The 22,906-nt window shown below is 35.9% G+C and overlaps 2 protein-coding genes across 3 annotated transcripts in view; both read right to left on the reverse strand.

Moving 5' to 3' along the window:
* Positions 1-2,717, reverse strand: part of drd2l (dopamine receptor D2 like) — a 28,690-nt gene extending 25,973 nt beyond the window's left edge. Inside the window, exon 1 of one of the 2 annotated variants that reach the window (XM_079625388.1) lies at positions 2,530-2,717. In XM_079625388.1, coding sequence (XP_079481514.1) covers positions 2,530-2,557 — 28 coding nt within the window. In that variant the 5' untranslated portion in view covers positions 2,558-2,717. The remainder of the gene's footprint in view (positions 1-2,529) is intronic. The other variant, XM_079625389.1, reaches the window with a different exon arrangement.
* A 1,012-nt stretch (positions 2,718-3,729) lies between these two features.
* xrcc1 (X-ray repair complementing defective repair in Chinese hamster cells 1) lies at positions 3,730-22,826 on the reverse strand. Its single transcript, XM_079625386.1, has 18 exons — positions 22,679-22,826; positions 21,711-21,809; positions 21,288-21,380; positions 21,024-21,131; positions 19,340-19,498; positions 19,151-19,228; positions 18,945-19,068; positions 17,999-18,096; positions 16,040-16,196; positions 14,587-14,818; positions 14,359-14,475; positions 10,164-10,242; positions 9,816-9,906; positions 7,961-8,003; positions 6,837-6,976; positions 6,652-6,742; positions 6,430-6,505; positions 3,730-5,200 (listed from the first exon to the last, which is right to left on the reverse strand). Exons 2-18 carry the CDS (start codon positions 21,759-21,761, stop codon positions 5,093-5,095), a joined length of 1,845 nt encoding a protein of 614 aa, XP_079481512.1. The 5' UTR covers positions 21,762-21,809; positions 22,679-22,826; the 3' UTR covers positions 3,730-5,092.
* Positions 22,827-22,906: the final 80 nt, after the last annotated feature.

Here is a 22,906-nt window from a genome sequence, read left to right on the forward strand (position 1 = left end):
AGTGGTAGTTGCATAGCTGTCAATGGAGAGACAGAAAGCTCTCAATTTCATCAAAAAGATCTTCATTTGTGTTCTGAAGACGAATGAAAGTCTTACGGGTTTGGAACGACGTGAGGGTGAGTAATTAATGACAGAATTTACAAATTTGGGTTAACTAACCCTTTAAAGGAGAACTCCGGTCAATTTTAACATTGAGCTAATTTTTTTTGTAAATTTGGAGTGCTGTCAATACAGAGAACAACGACAAAAATCGGTGTTGCCTACACTGTGTTATCCTATTTTTAAAATTTGCACCCTGTTGACTTCAATGGGGCAAGTTATAAACCTGCTTTTAGCCTCTTAACATCTTTGATGTGTCATTACAAGTGCCCAGCCATGTTAGATGATTCCTTCAGAGTGAACACGAGTGAATCTGACTGCAGGAGATGTGAAAGATATGAATAAAAATGATGTTATATCAGCCAGCGCAAATACCTGTATTTAGTTCCTGTTTTCGGTCAAAGTCCAAAGTAGTCGATTGTCGAGTTCACGCGCGTGATCATAGGTAACTAAACCTATGTGCGTGAACTCGACAGTTTATAACTTGCCCCATTGAAGTCAACAGGGTGCAAATTTTAAAAAGAGGATAACACAGTGTAGGCAACACCGATTTTTGTCATTGTTCTCTGTATTGACAGCACTCCAAATGTACAAAAAAAATGTAAGTTCTCCTTTAAGACCAGGAATGTGCAGAACTCAAACAGAGTAATTTCATGTTTAACATAATGATCCTAAAAACAGGCTGCAATATGAAGATGATCTTGACAGGTTTCGTGAGATGCAAGAGTGTTTGAGCGTGCCGTTGCTCAAGGCCCATGTGGAGCTCAGATGAATCTTTAACGGGTCAGAGATAGCCAGTAATAAGGTTTCTCATCTGCTGCAGGGGAATGTGTCACTCATGTCCAATGCCTCGACGGCTTCATTAACCACCGCAGAGCTCAAATTCAGATCCATATTTTAGCACTTCTACCAGTTATTGAACAACAAAGATCTTTCATAAAGTTTAATAGATGAATGAAAATATGAATGGTGTGTAGTTGTAACTATATAAACTTTGACACATAATGTGCATGAAATAGTTATTATATATATATATGCATCTGTACATATACATGCGAGTAGCAGATAATGCATGAACTACAGAAGTGAAATCCTGGCAGCATTAGAGAGTCAGTGATTGTCCACATATGCGCCATTGTTACATCGAAAATGAGCAGCTATTTAAGCTTTTTAAGCTCTGTTTGCATATAATGCGCCAGGTTTTTGTTTTGCTGTTATGTGACAACTCCTCTGATCAGGGCCGCAGGGATGCGCACAAACCCATACAACTAACACCTCTATGTTATTAGAGCACCAGACAAGTGATCTCGCCCTTTTTGCTATTGAAATTTGCATCATGTACTTTAATGCAAGACAAACTGCAAAAGGAGAAAAAATAAACAAATAATTGGAGAAAAAGGAAACATACAGCATGGTGTAAAATAATACAATATTTAAAACTGAAAGGGGGGTCAGAGCTCACAATATTTAGGATTTTGCACCATTTTTTTATGTGACTAATGTAAAATTGAGTCTCATTGATCAGATGGCTCTTCGTACAGATTTTCTTTCTCCATTGAAGGATCCTTAAGATCCTCTTTGGAGAGAGTCTCGCATTCATCTCGGTTTTAATTTAAACTTTCTACTCAAAAATGTCGATTGTTAGTATTGAAAACCTTTGGATTAAATTAAAAACATTTAAAGCAGACTTTAGACCCTACTTTATTAATTTTCTTATGAACAAGAAATAAAAAAAGAATTTTGAATCACAGACACAAAGAAAGTATATAGAAAAAATGTATTTCATGTGTAAGTGACTATATTAATTATGAGGTTTGACGATTTTTATCAGTGAAATTAAAAAAAGTGCCAAAATCTATGCAATAATTGGAGATATAGGAGACCATGCAGAGCAAAGTGTCACTTTTTATTTTACTCCTGTGAATATTTCTCAGGGTGTTTATTCTTAAATACAGTTTTCTGCACAATGACCCCAATAGTGGGGCATGTTGTCACAATGACAACCTGCTTATTATAGTTTTTTTCAGCTAAATTTACCGAGTAAACAACTATGAAAGACTAAATTCATGAAACATCATGATGTAACATGTCGTATCAAACTATTGTTTTCGCTAAATGGTATTGTAATAAATCTATTGACTGAAATTAGCATAAGATATGACACGTGACAAACACCTTTTAAACTTAAAAACCCTGTCCTGACTTTTTGTCTTGTATTTCATTGTTCGCTTGATACTCAACTGATACTATTACAAAAAATATGACATATTTTTTAGTAGCCTACAGAAATCACTCTAAATGTAAGACTTTAAATCCAACATACAAAATCCGAAGTTGAGTAACAGACATTGTGACAACTTGCCCCGTAGGCTACTCAAACCGCCCAGAACGAGAGAAAAATATGAATAATAATAAGGTAAAGTGACTTACTGTCATTTAGCAGGAGCTTCACACGCATGTCAACAGTCCTACAATGAAACAACAGATACTGCTTTCATATTAATGGAGAATGAGAATAAAGATATGATTGAGAAGCAGCAGATGAAGTAATCCTGCACATTGCAGCAGATGCACCTGATCTTCTGTTCCTCACAGGCGCGCGCCTCCTCCCGCCCAGCTGGTTATTCACCCGATTTATATCCATTTACATTAACAGTTATAAAATAAATAGTGACAAGGCGTATCTAAATAAAGATCCATAATAACTCAAGCAGCTTAATTCTCCTCATGACGGGAACAGACGCAGCGATAAACTAATAACGTTTATTTATTTGCATTGATTGTCAGTTTAAATCTAAATAAACTGTTTAAACTTTGCTTGTTTAATTTTTGTTTTTATTGTATGAGCCGTTGATGGTGACCGCACATTTTAAGCTAACGCGCCATAATAAAGCGCTTAAGAGCCATAATAACTCAAGCGGCTTATTCTCCTCATGACAGGACCAGCAGTGGTGGCGGCAAAAAAATAAAACTAATAGCGTTTATTTATTTTCACCGATTGTCCGTTTAAATCAAGAGAAAGTGGTAATTTAATTTGTTTAAAATATTTGATTGGATTAGCTGATCACCTCGAGGTCAGAGCCGTTGAAATACGCACAGGTGACCACACATTTTAAATTAAGGCGGGAAAAGAGAAGAGTAGAGAATGAAAGATTGACGGACAGATAAAATTACTGATTTGAGACTGGCATAAAGATGCATACAGAAGCGTTAATGTTTTCATGTTTCCAGGGATCAGAGAACAAATGTGTGTGTGTGTGTGGAGATGACAAAACAGATATTACGCTCGAAAGACGAAGACTTGAGTGAAGGAAAAGAAAGAAATTCAACAACAACAAAAAATACTAAGAGGGCAAAAAGATAGTGTCAATCCACTGTTTTTCTGCTGAGTGCAATTTTGCCATTTAGTCAAAACACAAGGACACAAATGAAAGATGGAGACAGACTGCTTTCTTTAGTGAGGGACAGAAATTAGAGATGCATCCAGTTAAAAGAAGAAAAGACTCAAATGACTCAAGGACAGTAACATCATGACAGTCTGTACGAATTCAGGATTCTGTTTGATGAATCCCAGCTGACACAAAACAGCCTAATAGGAGGTTTTCTGGGACAGACACCAAAACTAGTTAGGATGGTTTTTAAGTTTTTAAATGGCTTTAAACCAGCAGCACACAATTTCCATTTGCACTTCATACACAATGTTTTCTTAGTGTGAAGAACATTGAAAAATGTAAAGAACATTTTCCACTAAAGAAACTTTTGTTGAATGGAAAGGTGTGAATGTTTAAGGATCTTCATGCAACCATCAATACCACTAAAGAACCTTTATTATTGGGAGTGTATCAAGCTTATTATTTATATCTAGATTATTAGACAAATAATTACAGTCATTAGTGCACAAATGTTTCTAAGACCCTCAACTGATTTGTACAGTGGCTTATGCGCATATTGTACTTTACAAAGATAAATATCGAACTAATAAAATATTTTAAAGGAGAGCCAACCTAGAAAAACATGAAATCACTCAATATAAACATTTCCCAAACAGCAAATCAGACAGAAGGCAGCGGCCCGCAAGATAAACAACTATTTTCTATATTTATTCTGCAACTGCTTCAAACCAGAATTTCAAAATAATTACATTAATAAACAAAATGGATACAAATTGAAACACACATTAAAGGGAATCGAAAATAAAATACATTTAAAAAAACAAAAACAAACATTAAAACTGAGTTCACATCATAAAGTGTTCTTCAATAAACGTAACAAAACAGTGTTTTACAGCAATATTTATTTAATGTGCTTTTTTTCTTAAATATGGTTGTTTGAATATTCATCAAAGGGCTCTAAACATCAGCAATATTATTGTATTATTCATTCTGAAGACCACACCTACAGATGTTAAAAAGTTCCTAATTTAAGCAAAGCAACAAATATGAATATGGATCAGCTAATCAATAATAGACCATAAATGTGAACGTTCATATGAAATGAGTATAAATCTGCATAAGTCAGATTCAAAAGGGACTTCAGGTTCAGTCTTTAGTAATTAAAATGTAACGGCTAATAAACCGCTTTTGGATGGCTGGTGAAACGGATCATGAATATGGATCAGAGTCTTTCATTTCTGGGTTGGCGGGTTGGTATCTGCCATTAGTTCGTTTTTTCAACATCAAAACAAAGACCTGTGACAGATAGAGCATTCCCAAAAATGATACATAATTTACTCATTCATAAGTCCTTCCAAACCTGTATGACTTTCTTGCATGGAACAGAAAAGATGTTTAACAGAATGTCTCTTTGCGAAACAAAAAAAGATGAACGGTGATCGGGAGAAAGTCGTATAGGTTTGGAACGACATGAGGGTGAGTAAACGATGGCAAACTTTTCCTTTATGAGTTGAACTATTTCCCATAAGACAACCAAGGTCTACTCAGGTCAAGCCTTGATGGACACACTCTCAAAGAGCAGGACGCCGATTCAAAATCTCTTAAGGGACTACAGTGTAGGGCTGGTACGGTAACATCTTCTGCCGGTCGTTGATGGCGAAAATCCAGGAAGGCTTCACAAAGCTCAGACTCCCATTTTCCATCAAGGCCTATAAAAAGACAGAACAGAGAGTAAAAGAGGATGAAAAGGAAGAAAGGACCTTGACTCGAGACATTTAAAGAGTAGCGAGAGCAGAGGGTTTTCATTACTATGAGAACATCACATGAATGACTCGGGTTGAACAGAAACGGGTCTGCATGTGCTGTGGGGTCATGACTTTCTCAAAGCCTTTCAAATGTAGTCTATTAAAGCAGGACAATATGAAAAAGCCTGAGTGGAGAGATAATCTCGTGCAAAGCCTGACCAGCCTATGAAGACACTGGTTACTGGTGTTTGCCAAGTTAAGCCAAAGAGACCTATGAATTTAATAAATAAAAAAAATCCAGTTTCCAGTAATTTATAAATTATTTTACAGTCACAAAGGACAATTTGCAGTAGAAAAATGTACATACACCATAGAAAATTACCACTTTCTTGCCAACTTCATGCATGTATACTTTAAAATATCTACCAAAGACACCATTATGCTATTGAACTGAATTGAATCAACACTGAACTGACTCAAGCTGAATAACAACACTATTGTCTTCTGCTTTATGGCAGAATTAAACGGTTTTTTTTCTCCCCACAATTGATCAACTATACATAGTTATTGAACTGAATCAACATTGCAATGAAAGTCATGGGTGTAAGGGAGTACTCATCACTTCAATCAATTTACGAATCGCTGATTTTAAAAAATGCACAGACAATAGTGAGTGATTCAAGCCATGTTTTATTTTCAATGTATCAGATGCTACCATCAGGAAGACGGTATAGAGTCCCATTATGTAAGAGCAACCGTTACAAAAAGTCTTTTATCCTTGTATCTATTAATATGTTAAATAGCAAGATGTAGTAATGTAGTCTGGTAATGCTCATATAGATTTTAGCTTTCTATTTATTGGTTTGTGTGTGCATATGTTATATGTTGTATGTATGTATTTTTGTATAAATGCAGCTTTGAGTCCAAGACAAATTTCCTGAAAAAGGACAATAAAGTATACAAACAAACAACATTGAACTGAAAAAATAGTCTTTTTAAAGCTGCTTTTCAGTAGAATTTGAATTCGTCTCACATTTGATGAAGTTTGCATCATTGATTCTGTTATTGTCCTGTTTATTACCGTGAAGCTGCTTTGAAACAATCTGTATTGTATAAAGCACTATAGAAATAAAGGTGACTTGACACCACCAGGTGACTTGTTCTGCTTCAAAAAAGAAATAAGGAAGACTCACATCCTCAAAAGATTCGTCCCATCCCTCGCTGGTGATGACGAACTGGACCTTCTCGCTCATATAGTCTTCAACAGCTCTGAGGAATCAAACAGATCAGATCATTTCATCGGTCACGCTCCACCTACAGCCTCTCCGAAGTGCTGCTGACGCTCAAAACCACTTTAAATAGATTACAGACGCTTTACGCTCGTGCACTAATCGGAGTACACGTGTGTCTCATACCCGTTAAAGGCGATGATGTAGCGCAGAAGTTGCCTTTTCTGGTTGTCAGGGAACTTGCCGTAGAGATAGAAGCGCTTCCCTTTTAGGAAGTCTGAAGGAGCAAAAAAATAAAGATGATTGAATAAAGAGATGCTGTTGCTGATACTCCAGACTTCTACGTCAAGGTGAACCGGGAGGCGTCAGACCTGGCAGTTCAGGGATGGGTTTATCCTCCTCTTCCTCAGCATCCGTGTTCTCGTCTGTAGAGCCGCCGTACAGATCTTCATCTTTCACCTTTCCTGGGCTCTCCATTGCTGCTTTTTTCTTCCTGCGCTCCATCTCCACCCTAAAACAGCCGAACACAGGAGCATCACACATCTGATGATGATGATGATGATGAACTGTTTGACAGACATAGGTGGTGTCCAACATTAATGTGAGGGCTTTTGTCTGATAGGTGGCAAATATGATACGGCACAACAGTAGAAATGTTTTAACCAGTGGAGATTCTGCTGTCAATTATAATGCATCATCAAATTAGCCAAAATATTTAATAAATAAGCATACACAGGGCTGGCCCATGCATTTGTGTTTATTAAATATTTTAGGTGATTTTTAGCATGGTCTGAAAGAAATAATTTTTGCAATGACGCATTAAATTGATCAAAAGTGACAGAAAACACATTTATTGTATCACGGTTTTCATTCAAATGTGAAGCTGCACAACAGTCTTGAAACTTTCATAATAATAAGAAATGTTTCTTGAGCATCAAATCATCATATTAGAATGATTTCTGAAGGATCATGTGACACTGACTGAAGACTGGAGTAATAATGCTGAAAATTCAGCTTTTAATCACAGGAATAAATTACATTTTAAAACATATTCCGATTAAAATCAGCAAACTAATATTAATAAATGCATTTCACAAAAATCACAGTTGTTACTGTATTTTTTAATAAAATGCAGACATGGTGAACAGAAGAGTTTTCTGTCAATTTTTTATTTTTTTAAATCCTACTGACCCAAACTTTTGACATGTAGTAGTGTTTGTAAAACTTTTCTGCACAATTCTTTGGACCACAGATGAATTTAGACATTATTTAAAAGCCTGAATAATGAGAACATCCAAAGACAATTATAATCCTTGATTAACACATGAAAGCAATGTATTCATTTATTTTTTTAACGCCATGTCAGCATATGGCTATATTCATGGTGAAAGCCAAGTTTAGCTACTCGAAAATAAAACTAATGTTTAAGATACACTTTTTCAAAAAACCTTAAGACTACATTTGGGCAATATTTGTAACGCAATAAATACCTTACCTGTTCAGCTCATCTTCAGTGTCCATGCCAGACGCGTCATCCTCTGTGAGGGGACGTACAACATCAAAAAACATGAATCAGTAGGAGTAGACGTTATGTCTAAAATTCTGTATTATTTTTAATAATCATGCAGTAAGCCTATTTTTGGATAGTCCAGAAAATGCGTTACAAATGAAAGATAGTTTTCTAAAGACTTTACAATAAGGTTCAATTTATTAACATTAGATAACTACAATAGTTAACATAAACTAACAATGAAAAATACTTTAAAAGCATTTATTAATCTTAGTTAATTTCAACATTTAAGAATACATTATTAAAACTCAATAATTAAAACAACAACTGTGCTAGTAAATCCAGCTGTGGTATAAATGCTAGATCAAAATCTCTGCCCGCTGAAACATCTGCACAGTGTGCCGTCCAACCACTCAGCCCTAATGATGTTCATGAAAATGGACAATGATTCACCATTTTCTTCTCTCATAGGTTTTAAGTTGCATGAACATGAAGAGCTAGGTTTGCTCACGTCAGCTCATGCGGACCCTCAATTTACATAGAAATGAGAAACATGCCCAAGTCTCCTCTCTGCGAATGCTCCGGGCAAGTGTCTGTAACGCACTTCCAGCCTCTCCAATCCTACTGCTCTCTTCTGGCCCTCCATTTTTTAGATTTTTCCTGATTGATTGGAGTGCTGCTTTACACGCACTTCATTAACCCGGCCTCTCCCCCTCCTGGAGCCACGGGGCCCCACGGCAAACAGGTTGACATATTAATGATTTTCGATGAGGGCATGAGCCTCAGGCATGCATGTAGATGACATGCCATGTTCGGGAAGCTGAGCTTCTGAAAATGACGTGGACGGCAGCATCATTAAACCTTTTAAAATGACCATTATTGATTTTGATGGAGGAGCACGGTGACGTACCATTGCTGTGAACGAACAATCATGTACGTCTACAATCAACGAACCTTCTCTAGTACATGACCGTCTCGGTTTACCTGAAGCATCTTACACTGATTCTGAACGTGTAAGTTCATGTAGGCGTTCAAATGCCCTCGTTTATTAGGGTGAAAGGTCATTAGCGGTTTAAGCAAAGGGAAAACGAAGCAACTACATTATCACCCGTTACCCTGAGTTGTATGTAAATTACTTAATTGAAGTCAGGTCTGTTTTTTCAATGCATTGTGCACATCTGTTTAGGTTTTATGTTGAAAGTGGAGAACAGCTTTGCTACAGTGCCGCTTTATTGACTTGTGTGTAAACCAGTCGCAAGACTTTCGTTCATCTTCAGAACACAAATTAAGATATTTGAATGAAATCAGAGCTTTCTGTCCCTCCATTGACAGCTACGCAACTACCACTTCAAAAAGTTAATGTAGAGATCATAAACTAACCCATATGAATTGATCGGTTTAATCCAATTTTTTTTGAAGAGAATTGATTGCTTTACATGAAAAGATTGAATTTAGGCTTTTAGACTAAGAACCAATGAGGTTCATTCTCGTGTTATGCAGCACGTTCGAGCTTCTGCACAATACCGACAATACCCACAATACCGTAGCATTAAAGTCAACAAGATATGCCATTCACAACCCATTTTACTTTTCAGTATTTTCAAGTGTAACAGGATATTCAATAACTTTTTGCACTACACAATTTTGTCCAATCAAAAGCTGTCTATAATAAGAATGTCCCTCCCCTTGCATCAGACTAGAATGCAGTAGACTTGTTTTTAATGTGAAATAACCACAAGACAAAAAAAAAAAAGAAAAAAAGATAGTGCATTTGTCATTTTTGATATCATGTTGACTTTCTATTGTACTCAAATTTATCTCTGTTTTATTCTGTCTTTACCTTGACCTTCCGCATCCGTTGAGCCACCATACAATTCTTCTTCCTTAATCGGCTGCTTTTTTGGGGTCACATGTCTCTTTTCTGGTGTTTTCTAGGGAGGCATGAGAAAAACGATGCTTATGCAATTGGTTTCGGATTAATGTCGCTGATGTGTTTCCTGCTTTCGAGTCAATGATGCATGTCGCAAAGTCAACAAATCTGAGGAGGATGTCTCTATGGCAACAGCACGCCGCACCAAGGTTATGTTGCTCTTTTTATTCACACATAAAGACCTAATAGGAGGACTGCATTAAGACGGGTTTTCATGTTTCTTAAGACATGATTCATAAAACATATAAAAGCAATTACCGTTTTCTGCGTTTCCTCCTCGCTCTCATCCTGTTCTGCTTCACTCTCTGAACTGGACTCGGCTCCATCCATGAGATACCTGAAAAACACAATGACTGAGTATTACTGGAACTGGATGGGAATGTCTGCTGTCCAAACAATCAAGTACAGAAGCTGAAAAAAGTTTGAAGACTTTATTAGCGAAAGATCCTAAAAAATCCTTCACAATCACATCACTACCGAGAGATACACAATCAAATCGGACCTGGTATTTATTTATTCTGTACGTTTACATTTTGCACATTTGCTCCATTAAAGGAATAATCCATCCAAAAAATAAATTTGTCATAATTTGTTCTTCTTCACATTGTTTCAAATGTGCATGACGTTCTATTGCGAAACACAAAAGGAGATGTTTAGCAGAATGTCCAGAGCGCTCTTTTCCAATCAAAATTGAAAAAAGCGTCATTATTATAGCATGAGTCATATGGACTGTTGTTATAAGTTACATAATTTATGATACAGTCCATAAATCAGAAAATTCACCATCCACTTTCTTTGTGGATAAGAGTAACTTGGGGATTCTGCACAACATCTCATCTTAGTTCATGGAAAAGGACACAATTTGATCAATTGTAAAAAGTCAACCAAAGTTTAAGTTTTAGGTGAAATATTCCTTTAAACTGTACATGAAGAACATAAACAATTATCGTCTACACTCAAGTGGATGCATTTTTATCTCAGTTTTGGGAATAAGCTTCAGTGAGCAGGATAGAAACACGCTTCTTCCTGCACTTCCCATTCCACCTGTATCACTGCTGGGGAAAAAAATCAGGTTTGTGCAAGGACACACAACCGAGCTGATCTGTGTTCGATAGCGTGAGAGACGTGCATGGACAGATACACCCTCCTCATCTTCAAAGGAAGTGGCTGCTTTAATTACCCATGGCAGATGCAGCTTTTAAATACAGAATACATAATCTGAGGTGGGCACTCAAATCAGACACAATGGAGAGCCGGGCACAGAACAACACAGCTGCCTCCCGCTAAACCAATCGACGATAACAGACGAGACGACTGCTAAACGGATAAACGCAGACAAAGCACACTCTGCGCTGGACTTCACACTAGCCTTTTATCAAGCAGCATTTATGATAATCACTAGGACTGGCCAATATGTAACATGGCTAAAAAACCATCTCAATATATTACAGTCATTTGAGAATAATCTTATACACACACGTGTCAAATATATTTAGGGCTGTCAAATCGATTAATCGCATCTAATATAAAAGTTACACACGCACACATACAGTAGATGTGTGTGTGTGTGGATATATATATATATATATATAAATATATATATATATATATATATATATATATATTGTGTGTGTGTGTGTGTATATATATATGTATATACACACACACACACAATATACATGTACACAGAGATACACAAACACACACACACATATATACATATATATATATATATATATTGTTAGAGGCGCTTGATCACGATTAATTGATTTGACAGCAGTAAATAGTTTGCATGTATATATATATATATATATATATATATTATTTTTACAACTTATTTTTATTTCAGTTTTAGTAATTTTAGTACTTTAAGTTAAAGTACTTGTGCTAAATCAGAGGATGCATCAGTGAATCGGTTCAAAATATTAAAACGTAAGAAATAAAATACAATAAAAACCTGGTACAAATAATCACAGCATGTTTTTCACTAAATTCTATTTAATAGTTTTTAATTTATGTGCACCAGTATAAAAATACAAAAATGATAAATTGCAATATTTACCAACAATAAGTAATATTGTGCATATATCTCCACCTATCATGAAAAATTAAAACTGCATTACATAAGTTATTGCAATATTGATAATGTTGCATAATTGATTAATTCAAAATAATTGTGAATATTTGATATGGACCAGTACTATTGCACAGACTAGCCAACAAATGCAGTGGTTCATTTATTTAATAGCCTGAAGACAGCCATGGCTGTTTAGTTTGTCATCTTTAGCTTTCTCAGCACAAGCCCGCATGCAGGAACACCCGAGCACAAATGCCACAGAAAACATGATGAATGTCATGAATGTCAAATCTGAAAAAACATGATTTGTATGATCATCCACAAATAATCACCAATCTGCAGCGATCAAATCTCCAGCAGCAGAGTTTCAAAGACATTGGACCTTGTGTGCCCCTTTGCTATGAGAGTAACTTTAGTAACCAAGTCATTCATTATTCAGGACACTTTTTGCTTCACATCGCTGCACGCTTTGAACGGACTGCACAATCAGAAGGGTCATTAAAGAGGCCATCACCGTCTGTAAAGTAATGAGCAGCACATCATCAGAGCTTGTGCATCTCGCTTGAGTCAGTATCTGGGTGACTCGAATAGCAAATCTCACAAACTCAATATACATCTGAGAATAGGGCGGAGTAGAACTATAGTCTAGTAATGACAATACAGTCATAATTTAGTTTTCTACACTGTCAGAAAAACTGGTCCACCTCATTCATGTCTGAATCTGTGTTATTTTAATATTATTTATATACTAGTAAAGTAGTACTATTTATTAATAATGAATCATTTAACTTTTTTAATACATTAGTTTTGAATTAGCTTTTATATTCATATTTTCATTTTAATTTTTCTTAGTTTTAGTAATTTTGCTACTGTATATGCATTTGTTACTTTGTTTTAAATATACATTTTTACCTTTTATTTATTTTTATTTCAAGTTTTGTTTTAATGATTTCAGTACTTTAACTAACTTAATTTGTTATTCAGTTAGTTGCCAAGACAACTTTTCAAATTTTTATATAAGATTTTTATTTAAGATTAATATTTTGTTTTATCTCAGCTTATTTCAAATAAAAAAACAACAACACTGGTCCGAATTATGTCATCACAAGCAATAACGAGCCATTTAAAGGTCCTGTATGTAACTTTTTCACTCTACTAAAGCATACAAATACCATAATATGTTTGCATATATCGAGGAAACATGCCAAGTTCACATACACGTTTCTCTGAAAAACACTTCCACAGCCAGTTATTTTACTTTGAAATGTGCGTTTCAAGGCTGGAATGTTTGTTTTTGTTTTGGTCTGTGATACTGCAGGTTGCCAATTTTCATTGTCCATTGCGCTCGTTCCTGTTGCGTGTGCTCAAACTGGCAACCCGTGCGAGCGCAGTCGAGTCTGAGGAGCAGACGGTCTCTGATATTTTGAATTGGACGGCAGTACCTATTTCGACCACTAGTTCTTACATTCTTACAGATTGCACCTTTAAATGAAGTTTTATGTAAACAAAGTTCGGGAGGAGCATGTTCAGGTAATCATCCAATCAGCACAAGAAGGAGCCAGTATAAATAAAGCCTTCCCTTACCTCCTGTCTCATGACTAATTTCTCAGCATCCCACCACCACCCCTTCACCCCACATTTGGCTGGGTCCGTTCATAGATACCTATGATCTCTAAAAGTTATGGGGGGAATACTCTGGGGTCGGGCCGAATTCTGAGCTCGGAGCCCTCCCCCGGACAGCAAGCCAAATACGCATTATAATATTACATCAGATTTCATTAACATGTAAACTCGTGAAAGGGGCTATGTGGAGTTTTCAGCAGCATCTAGCGGTGATGTTTCAGATTGCAACCAATACGTTTAGCGAGTGCTCGTGCTTTTTTTATTTATTTTTTATTATGTGGAGTTTGTGTTGGAGTCTGTGTTGTGCTGGTCGTTTCTTAGTATTAGCAGACTCCATGTCATAAAGTTGCAGTGTCGTCGCTGTTGAGTGCAAATTCAGTAGACAAGGTGAGAGGCGAGACGCTCGGGAGCGCATGCAGGTCTCAGTCACGTCACTAGATTTCGCGGGAAATCCGACCCGGAGACTTCACATAGAAATAGGAATACTTGCTTTCAGAGGTAATAGCAAAACCCGCCAAGTGGATCATTTTATTGTGAGATTACAACCCCTTCACACACAGGTAATAAAAAATGGATTCATTTTAGTAGAAAAACTACATAGTACCTTTAAACATGCAGTGCAAAATTAGAGAAACTAAAATTCGCTATAGTAAATGTTCCATGATCTGACCTCACATCTGTTGACTGCTACTAATAAATGACAAACAAAAACAAAAGCTCTCTGACTGATGCGGATGCTGCAGTTCGTCTCACCGTTTGAAGGAAATCTTCTGCTTTGTTTTGTGACAGTCCATCACCCACTCTTTCCTGACGATAATGCCTCCAGCTGCTTTCACCTGACTGTACTTGGGCGTGTTGGCAAACGCACAGCTGCAGGAGAGAGACAAAAAGCTCTGAACAACAAGCACGAGGCGTCTCTGAATGCTGACACATATCATGAGGCTCTGAACGCTTCATGACACTAATGGATGGGCTCCTTACATGAGGTGTGTGGAGTCTGGAGTCCAGTCGGATTTGTATCGGCCTCCCATGGCCAGGGCTTTGTCCCGCAGCTCTCCGCGGAAGGGGTTCTGGAAGCCACTCAGGACAAAGACGACTCCCTCCATGATGCGGTTGAAAGCAACCGGTTCTGCTGACTTGGGCTTAGGTTTGGGTTTTGGCTTGGGCTCTGGCTTGGATTTAGGACTCTCTCTCTTGTCTGATGTCTTTTGGCCTGGAGAAGAATTCAAGATTTGACACCATCGAGAATTCAGTTTGTGCAGTGGCTCTTAAAAAGGAAAGCCTCGAGATGACTTAAAAGTAGATGATTGAAAAGTAGATAAAACATAAACTACTAAAACAACAACAAAAATCTATTTCATACATTGTAAACACAATAAGGTTCTATTTGTTAGTGACTAACTTCATTAGTAAACACAAACTAACAATGAAAAATACTTCTAAATGATGCATTAACAGAACATTTCAACATTTATTAATAGATTATTAAAAAAATCAAAAGTTTTCTGTTAATATTATTTAATGGACTTGACATGAACTAACAATGAACAGTAGTATTTGTTTAATTAATGTTTACAATAATAAAGACGATTAATTAAAATACTAACAAATGTATGGCTCACTGTTAGCATAACCCTATATTTATATATTATATAATATAGCACAGCATCTTGAAAAAAAAAAAAAATCAGCTGATTTGCAAAAGGCCGAACCTTAAAATAGTAAAATGTCATGAATGTAAAAAAAAAAATCAGCTAAAACCGAATTGAATAGTTGTAACCTGGCTCAGAGGATTCATGTCTTTGTGGCATTTCTGGTGATTACGGGATAATACAAGGCTTCTTCACCTCACAAATGGTTGTAGAAAGCAAAAATGCTACAAATGCACATCATGTTTTGTGAGAAAGTATGACATGCTATTTTTGAAATTAGAACCCCAAAATTAGTAGCAAACTATTTGATTCAGCAAATATGATGCAAGCTGGTGTAATATACATTTCTTATTTTAATTCACCTCCTGTAAATTTATTTTTTGTCTTTGAATAAACAGGATTCTCCAAGTCTTGAAAAACCTGGATATATGAAGAAGACTCATTTTATAAAAGTATGATTTTTAGTCCAGGAATAGTCATGGAAATCAATAAAATCTTATAGTATTTTTATAATTGGAAATTTTTATATTTGATATACAATAAACCAATAAACATACAATAAAAAATAATAATAATCCTGACCCAGTAAAACCAGGAATGACTGGAAAAGTCATGGCGAATCATTGGTTTAAAAGAGCAAAATCCCTGGAGAACATTCAGCTTTTTAAAACTTCTTCAATCCAGAAATTTGTTTTAATTATTATTTTAATCCCTGGACACTCCTAGTTTCTGAGAACCATTGCCTTCATGTGTTCAATGAATATGACAATCTTGTTATTTACCGGTGGTGATGGGACTTGCAGTTGCACTGGTTCTTGCTTTAGATTTTGGAGTGGCAGAGTTTGGTTCAGCAGAGGCAGAGGAACTGGGCTTTTTGGATGGCGGACCGGTGGCTTCCAGACGATCTTTACTGAACTCGAACTTCCTCTTCACAGGAGCCTTTAAAAAGCACAACAGGAAACACATCAAGCAGTGGTTCTCTAAGAACAGACTTTCTTTTACTCTGCGCTGCTCTTTGGAGCTTGACAAGTACAATCACCATCCTCTCAACCATCATTCATACAGGTTTAAAACAACATGAGGGCAGAAAAGAAATGTTTTATTTTTGAGAGAACTGTTTCTTTAATGTTCAGAGTTTTTTCTAAACAAAAAAGTGACATTCAAAAACTTAAAGTCAGCATGAAACGGAAGTTGCGATAGTCTTTTCTTCCCTATTGTGACATATATAGGAGTGAAACAGCTTCTCGGATCAGGAAAAAAATGTAGGACGGGGCTTGACTTTGTCCTTGGGGAATTGATTGGATGGTTGTGGTTTGCTCTTGGTGGATCTTGTGAGTGACAGGTTTCCCCGCCCTCACGCCACTAAAGAGGTCATCAGAGAAGAGAAGACCTAGCAACAAGTGGGTGGGGAAGTTATTTTGATTAAAGATTATGAGGCACATGAATTTAAATAAATAATGATGTGCATGGATCAATTATTTTTTAATAAATACTGCAATATTCCATAAAAAACAAGAATAGTCAATTTCGATTTCATGGTGTCTTCAATATTTTCAAAGGGGAGCGTTTGATAAGCTCTGATGTCCTACAGATCCTGCTGAGATTCAGTTTTTCCAGTTCCAGTTATTATAAGAATATAATTCTGTAACGCTATAAAAGGTCAATAATCCATTGCAGGCGACTACAAAATATCTGCCACTTCAGCACAAAGACAATAGCATCAGGAACTGTGTTCGCATCGGAGAGATGATTTATGGGGACCATAAGTGGAGCAGCTAATTTAATAAGGAAGTAAAATGGGCTACTCATTAGTTAAAGGACAGGAATACAGTTATACAGGGCTTGTTATGTAGGGCTCCACACCTGAAGAGAGAAACACTGATGTTCGAAGGTTTATGGTTGGTAAGAAATGTTAGTGTTTTTGAGAGAAGTCTCTTACGCTCACTCAAGCTCACCTGCATTTACTTGATCAAAAATAGAGTAAAATCAATGTAAATATATTTTAAAGGGGTGATGAACTGAGAAGCCTAATTCTCCTTGAGCTTTTGACATATAGGATATTCTTATAGTAATGATGACCTCTTAAAAGTTTCAGAACTGAAAACTTCCTTGTTAGTCCAATAAAAGCTTTTATTGACAGCAGGCACAGCGAACGACAGGTTTTTCAAAGTGGGGATCTATGACGTCAAAGGGTATCAAACACCGCCTCCGCAGAAGATCAACGCCTACTTCAACACCGCCTGTTTAGCCCCACCCACCGATTCACACATTACCGGTACATGAAACTCATAATATGCTAAACTGTTATCCAATCATAGCAGTGGACGTTTACTTCCAAGTCTTCAATGCGGCACGCCAGGAGCTAGGCTCATACCCAGGGTAGAAAATAGCCTATTACTTATTCATTTTGATGTTTTTAAATGTAAAAACCGAGCGAAACGTCATAGGTTGACCTAAAAAGCCAGTTCATGACCCCTTTAAAATGTAATTTATTCCTGTGATCAAAGCTGATTTTTTAGCATCATTACTCCAGTTTTTAGTGTCATATTTCTTATTATCATTGTTGAAAACCGTTGTGCTGCTTCATATTTTTGTGGAAACCGTGATAAAATAATTCTTTCCAAAAGAAAAATCTTACTGTCCCCAAACAGTAGTCGCACAACTAAATAGAACAACAACAACAAAAAATAACTTATAACTCGCTCCAACCCTAGTTCTGATCTGAACATACGGGTCAGTACCTGTTGTGTGCTGGTGCTGCTGGAAGACGACTGTGTGGACGAACCGTCGGACTTCAGAGCAGCAGTGGCGTAACTTAACCTGTCATTCTGAGGAGACACTGATAGAGACACACAGGTAATAATGTTTGTTTTAAATACTTCTGCGTACACAGGACCCAAAATGAACATTCACCAAGCATGGATAAAATCTGTCTTGGAAGGAAATCCAAAATGATTTTATTATGAACAGTAACCTTCAATATATAGGGGTGTAACGATACCCTCATGTCACGATTCGATACATATCACAATACTGAACTCACGATACGATATTATTGCGATACTAAAAGACAAAAGGTTGCCAAAAAAAATGCACTGTTGATTCAAATGCTAAATTTGATATTACATTGTGGGTGTAAATTAATATCTTGAACTTGTGCTGGAATCCCAAATGCACAGGTCAATAGAGACACCAGAATGACAATATTCATGATTCTGAAGCTGAAAATACAGAATTATTTTAGACGAATATGCTTGAACTCTGTCACTGACTAGATATATTTAAAATAATGTAGGCCACTTTTACTGGTAACATAAGATATTTGGCATTATCATGACACAAATATTCGCCCATTGCATTATTATACATTATATTCAACATTATATATAGTAGTTTAATGTATTATTACTGACACTATAACTCTGTAAACTTGAATTTTTTCACACACAGTCATTTCCATTTTGAGTGAACTACACACAATACATATTGTCACTATCCACGATACAATATCGTTGCATTTTTGTATTGCGATATGTTGTGACACGATATGTTGTTACACCCCTTACAATTAATGATTGTGAGTCGTGACAGGCCTAATACCAGCAAAGGTATTGGTAAAGGTTCAACCATTTATGTGGCCTATGGGATTCATCAAACGGTTTACATTAATACTGTAATATGCATTACCTTTCAGCCCTGTGCTGGATTTAGCAGTGCTCTCTCTGCTAAAGAACAGACTTCCCGGCTGCATATTTGAGCCAGAAGAAGGGGATTCGTCTTTAACACGGAACTGACCCAGTTTAGTTAGTTTCTGTCAGGAAGAGAGACAACAGATCTCAAGAGCCGTCAAACAGCAGGACACTGAACACGAGCTGTGGAGGAACAGCACTCACCGGTGGAGTCGTGATGGGAACATCAGTGCCGTCTGGAGGAGAATGCAGCTTTATAAAGGTGACTCCATATGCTATTGACTACACACAAACAGAGAACAAAGGCTCGCGATTCACACTCGTACTGTCGTGTCAGGTGCACTGTGCATGCGTGTTTGAATCAACATGAGAGAAAACAATGACAGTGCTCACCTTGCTGTAAGGCTGACTGCACACAATCTTCACGCAGTCCCACTTCTCCTGCGCCGCGGCCTTCACCAGCTGGTTGGGTCCGAAGAAGCGCACTCGGTTTGTGTTTGTGCCGTTACGGCTCTCTGTGGGTGACATGAAGGACGACGTGACCAACAGAACCTACAACAGATCGCAAGAAAGACACATTAACACCAACAGCCTTGAAAATTACACATTCTTCAGAATCAGATTTTACCTCAAGTGTTCTCAAGCGAACAAGACATTAACACAGATACAAAATAAATAGATATAGAAAAATAGTTTACTATTATAGTTACCTAAAACCCCCCAAAATGTACTTGATCTAAAATAAACGTTAAATTAAATAAAATAATATATAAAAAAAAATTAACTAGTTAGTTGCCAAGAAAATATTTGGATAAAAGCATCTGCTATGTAAATGTAAATTACAAATGCCTTTAATGGTATATTTAGGGGTGTAAAAATATATTGTGTCACATTATATTGCAAAACAAAAATGCAACAATATGTATTGTATAGTTCACCCAAAATGTAAGTTTAGTCAGATTTAATCTAAAAATTGTATTGGTGCATCAAATATGACAAACCCAGGAGCTCACACATTTGAGCTCCCATGCAAAAAAATGTCATTACTTTAATAAAATACAATATTAAAAACGTTTTAAATGTATATAGTCAGGGAAAGAGTGCAAGCATATGCACTCTCTGTTTTTTTTAACACCGCCTAAAAAATCTGAAAAGGTAAAAATTAAATAAAATTATTAATAAAAAAAACTATAATAGTCATTGATACTAAAATAGCACTGACCACTACAAGACGTTATTTACATGGGTGTATAGGATATCTATTGTCTATGCAGCTATTATGTTGAATGTGTTGATAATTATAAGAGCAAAAAAAAATAAGTAGGCACATGATGGGTGTTAAATGGGCTTCACAAATAAATATATATGAATTATACATATTGTGCTCACTAGTCGATCTACTACGGGAGAGTGTTGTGTGTTCAGAATTGAGAAAAGTGTTTTATTGAAAGATTTATTTAAAATATTTTAGTTTTCTTTACAAAATGTAACTATATTATCACCTATACAAGTATATCAAACTTTATCCAAATTACATTCAAGCAATATATACTATACAGCAAATCATAACTGCGTGATTGTTTATATCGTCGCAAAATATAAACTATATTAATCGCCCAGCACTAATCTGCTAAATGCAACTATAAGTTACTATGTTACAACTATAACTATGATGATATTAAGATATTATTATATCATTTTGCCCTTATTTATTTTGTTTTATTTAACTTTTCCTTTTTTTATTTTTGTAAAAAAAAGAAAGAAAAAAACAATTTAACAAATCTGGAGTACAATTTATATTTAAAACACATTATGTAATTGTACATATTTATATTTGTAAAAACACTTTGCGATTGCATTGAGCACTATATGTAAATGATATACTATATGATTGTACTCAAATGAATGATCAAAATAAACATAAAATAACAAAACAAAAATATTATAAACATCAACACAATTCCCTGTAAAGCTGCTTTGATGTAATGTGTATTATCCAAACTTAACTGGATAATAAATAAATGTATTCTAAGATAATGCCATTTATGCTTTTAAAGCTTGTAACTTTAAGACGCACCTCAAAGTCTTGATCTTTGACTGACGTGGAGTGTCCAACAAGGACCTCAATGAAAGCAGAGCCTTCATTTCCAATGTCTATGCTGTGAATTTGCTCTTCCTTTTCCAACTGGAGAAACAACAGAGACAAAAAAATAATAATTTCATTAAAAGTTATTAAAGTGCAAGTGGTGTTCAGTTCTTAACTTGGAAAAATTAATTATTTGTATTTATTAAATAAATATTACTTTTAAATCTGTTTTACTTTTAGAAATAAAAGTCATACTTGAAGAATGACTGAAACTTGCTTCTCTCCAGATCTTGCAGCTTTCCATTTTCTGTACGTGTCAGAGCTCAAGAGGTTATCCGCCTTGTGAGTCTGTGCAGAAGGATTGAACAAGTCTCATAAATAAACAACACTTTTATTTGGTCATTAACATCATGTTAGTAGACTAGCTTCATTCTTCCTCGTCTTGTGAGTGTGTTTAGACAGATGTTTTAATACAGTCTCATATTTAAACTTCAGTATTAAAAACAGAGTTAGAGTTTGATTCATTTCAAATGATCTGTTTAAATAGACTTCCCTCTGTCCTCATATATAGAGTCTTCTCTTGTTTATAGATTAGTGTACGTTGATTGTAAAGTGACCTTGGGCTTTTGGAAAGCCACAAAATCGTATAATTTTGCTTAAATATAAACGGCTACTTACATTGTCCTCACTGCTGCAAGACACGACATGCTTAAGTTTGATTTCAGGCATGTTTGTCAAATTAAACACTCGTCTCTGGTCTCATAAAACCTGAAAACACTGTACAACAAAAGAAGTTAATAATAAACATTATAAGTGTAAGTGAAAGCTTATGAAAGAAAGATGAAAAAGGTAAAGATGCAGTAAATCTGCATAACACTATGATCTATAAAAACTTCTGAGCAATGAATTGAGACTTTTTTCCACCACCTTTCCAGTTGTTTATGATTTTTTTTTAAATCATTCAGACTGATTCGTTAGTGAAGAACTCAATCTGTAAATCGACTCAAAAGAAGGATTCGATCACAATTCAGACATTAAATGTCTTGGTTTTAATCTACAAAAGAGTAATATATAAATATTGTGGTAACTATGGTCAGATATTAACAAGGACACAGAGTAATAATGCCCAAAAAACAATAACGACATTCAAATTTGACATTCATATATATGAGCATGTCTGTCCATATATTGCATATATCTAACCTACGATTTATTTCATTATATTCTACTCAAATATTTGACATAAATGCAGTTTTGACCTCATAAAAATACAAAATTATTTAAGAGATCAACTCAATCATTATCTTAAAGAGACCTACTTGAAAACAATTCATATTTTGTTTACACTGAGTATCTGTTAGACTGGCTGTCATTCATAAATACGGGACTGAGTGTGTCATCAGCCCGCATCTGGACCAAATGATTGTCAACAGTGTCTCTGGTGTAGTTTAGCTAGTATTCGACCATTAAAGCGACTAGTTAAGTTAACTAACGTTAGCATGCTTCATAATTTCACAGCGCCCTGATAGCGAACAATGGAGCTGCATTACAGCGGTCATTAAAGCGACATAAACAGGGCTGAAAACATTCAGACACTCAATTGAATTAAATCAAGAACACTGTACCGAAGTCCAAAGTCTACAGACCTCAGTTATGTGGCTTATTGTAGCTTGTGTGAAGACAGTTTCACGAACACTCACGCATACAAACTCCCTCTCAATTCACAACACGTGACATCACTTCCGCCGACCGTCGTATCACATTTCACATCACGCTTCATAGGAAATCAGTGGTAAAGATGGTAAAATAAAGGTCCGTTTTAAATGCAAAACATTCAGAAAAAAATATATGGAAGTTATCAACAACAACAACAA

Source organism: Phoxinus phoxinus (assembly GCF_949152265.1).
Source record: "Phoxinus phoxinus genome assembly, chromosome: 10".
NCBI classification, from domain to species: Eukaryota; Metazoa; Chordata; class Actinopteri; order Cypriniformes; family Leuciscidae; genus Phoxinus; species Phoxinus phoxinus.

Bases quoted from the DNA above. Each gene is read 5' to 3' on its own strand.
- xrcc1 (XM_079625386.1), bottom strand. From the start codon at position 21,761: ATGCCTGAAATCAAACTTAAGCATGTCGTGTCTTGCAGCAGTGAGGAC. The intron at 19,229-19,339 runs GTGAGCACTGTC...GTTTGTGTGTAG, and splicing joins GCAGTCAGCCTTACAGCAAG to TCAATAGCATATGGAGTCAC. The intron at 14,476-14,586 runs GTAAGGAGCCCA...TCTCTCCTGCAG, and splicing joins CCAGACTCCACACACCTCAT to CTGTGCGTTTGCCAACACGC.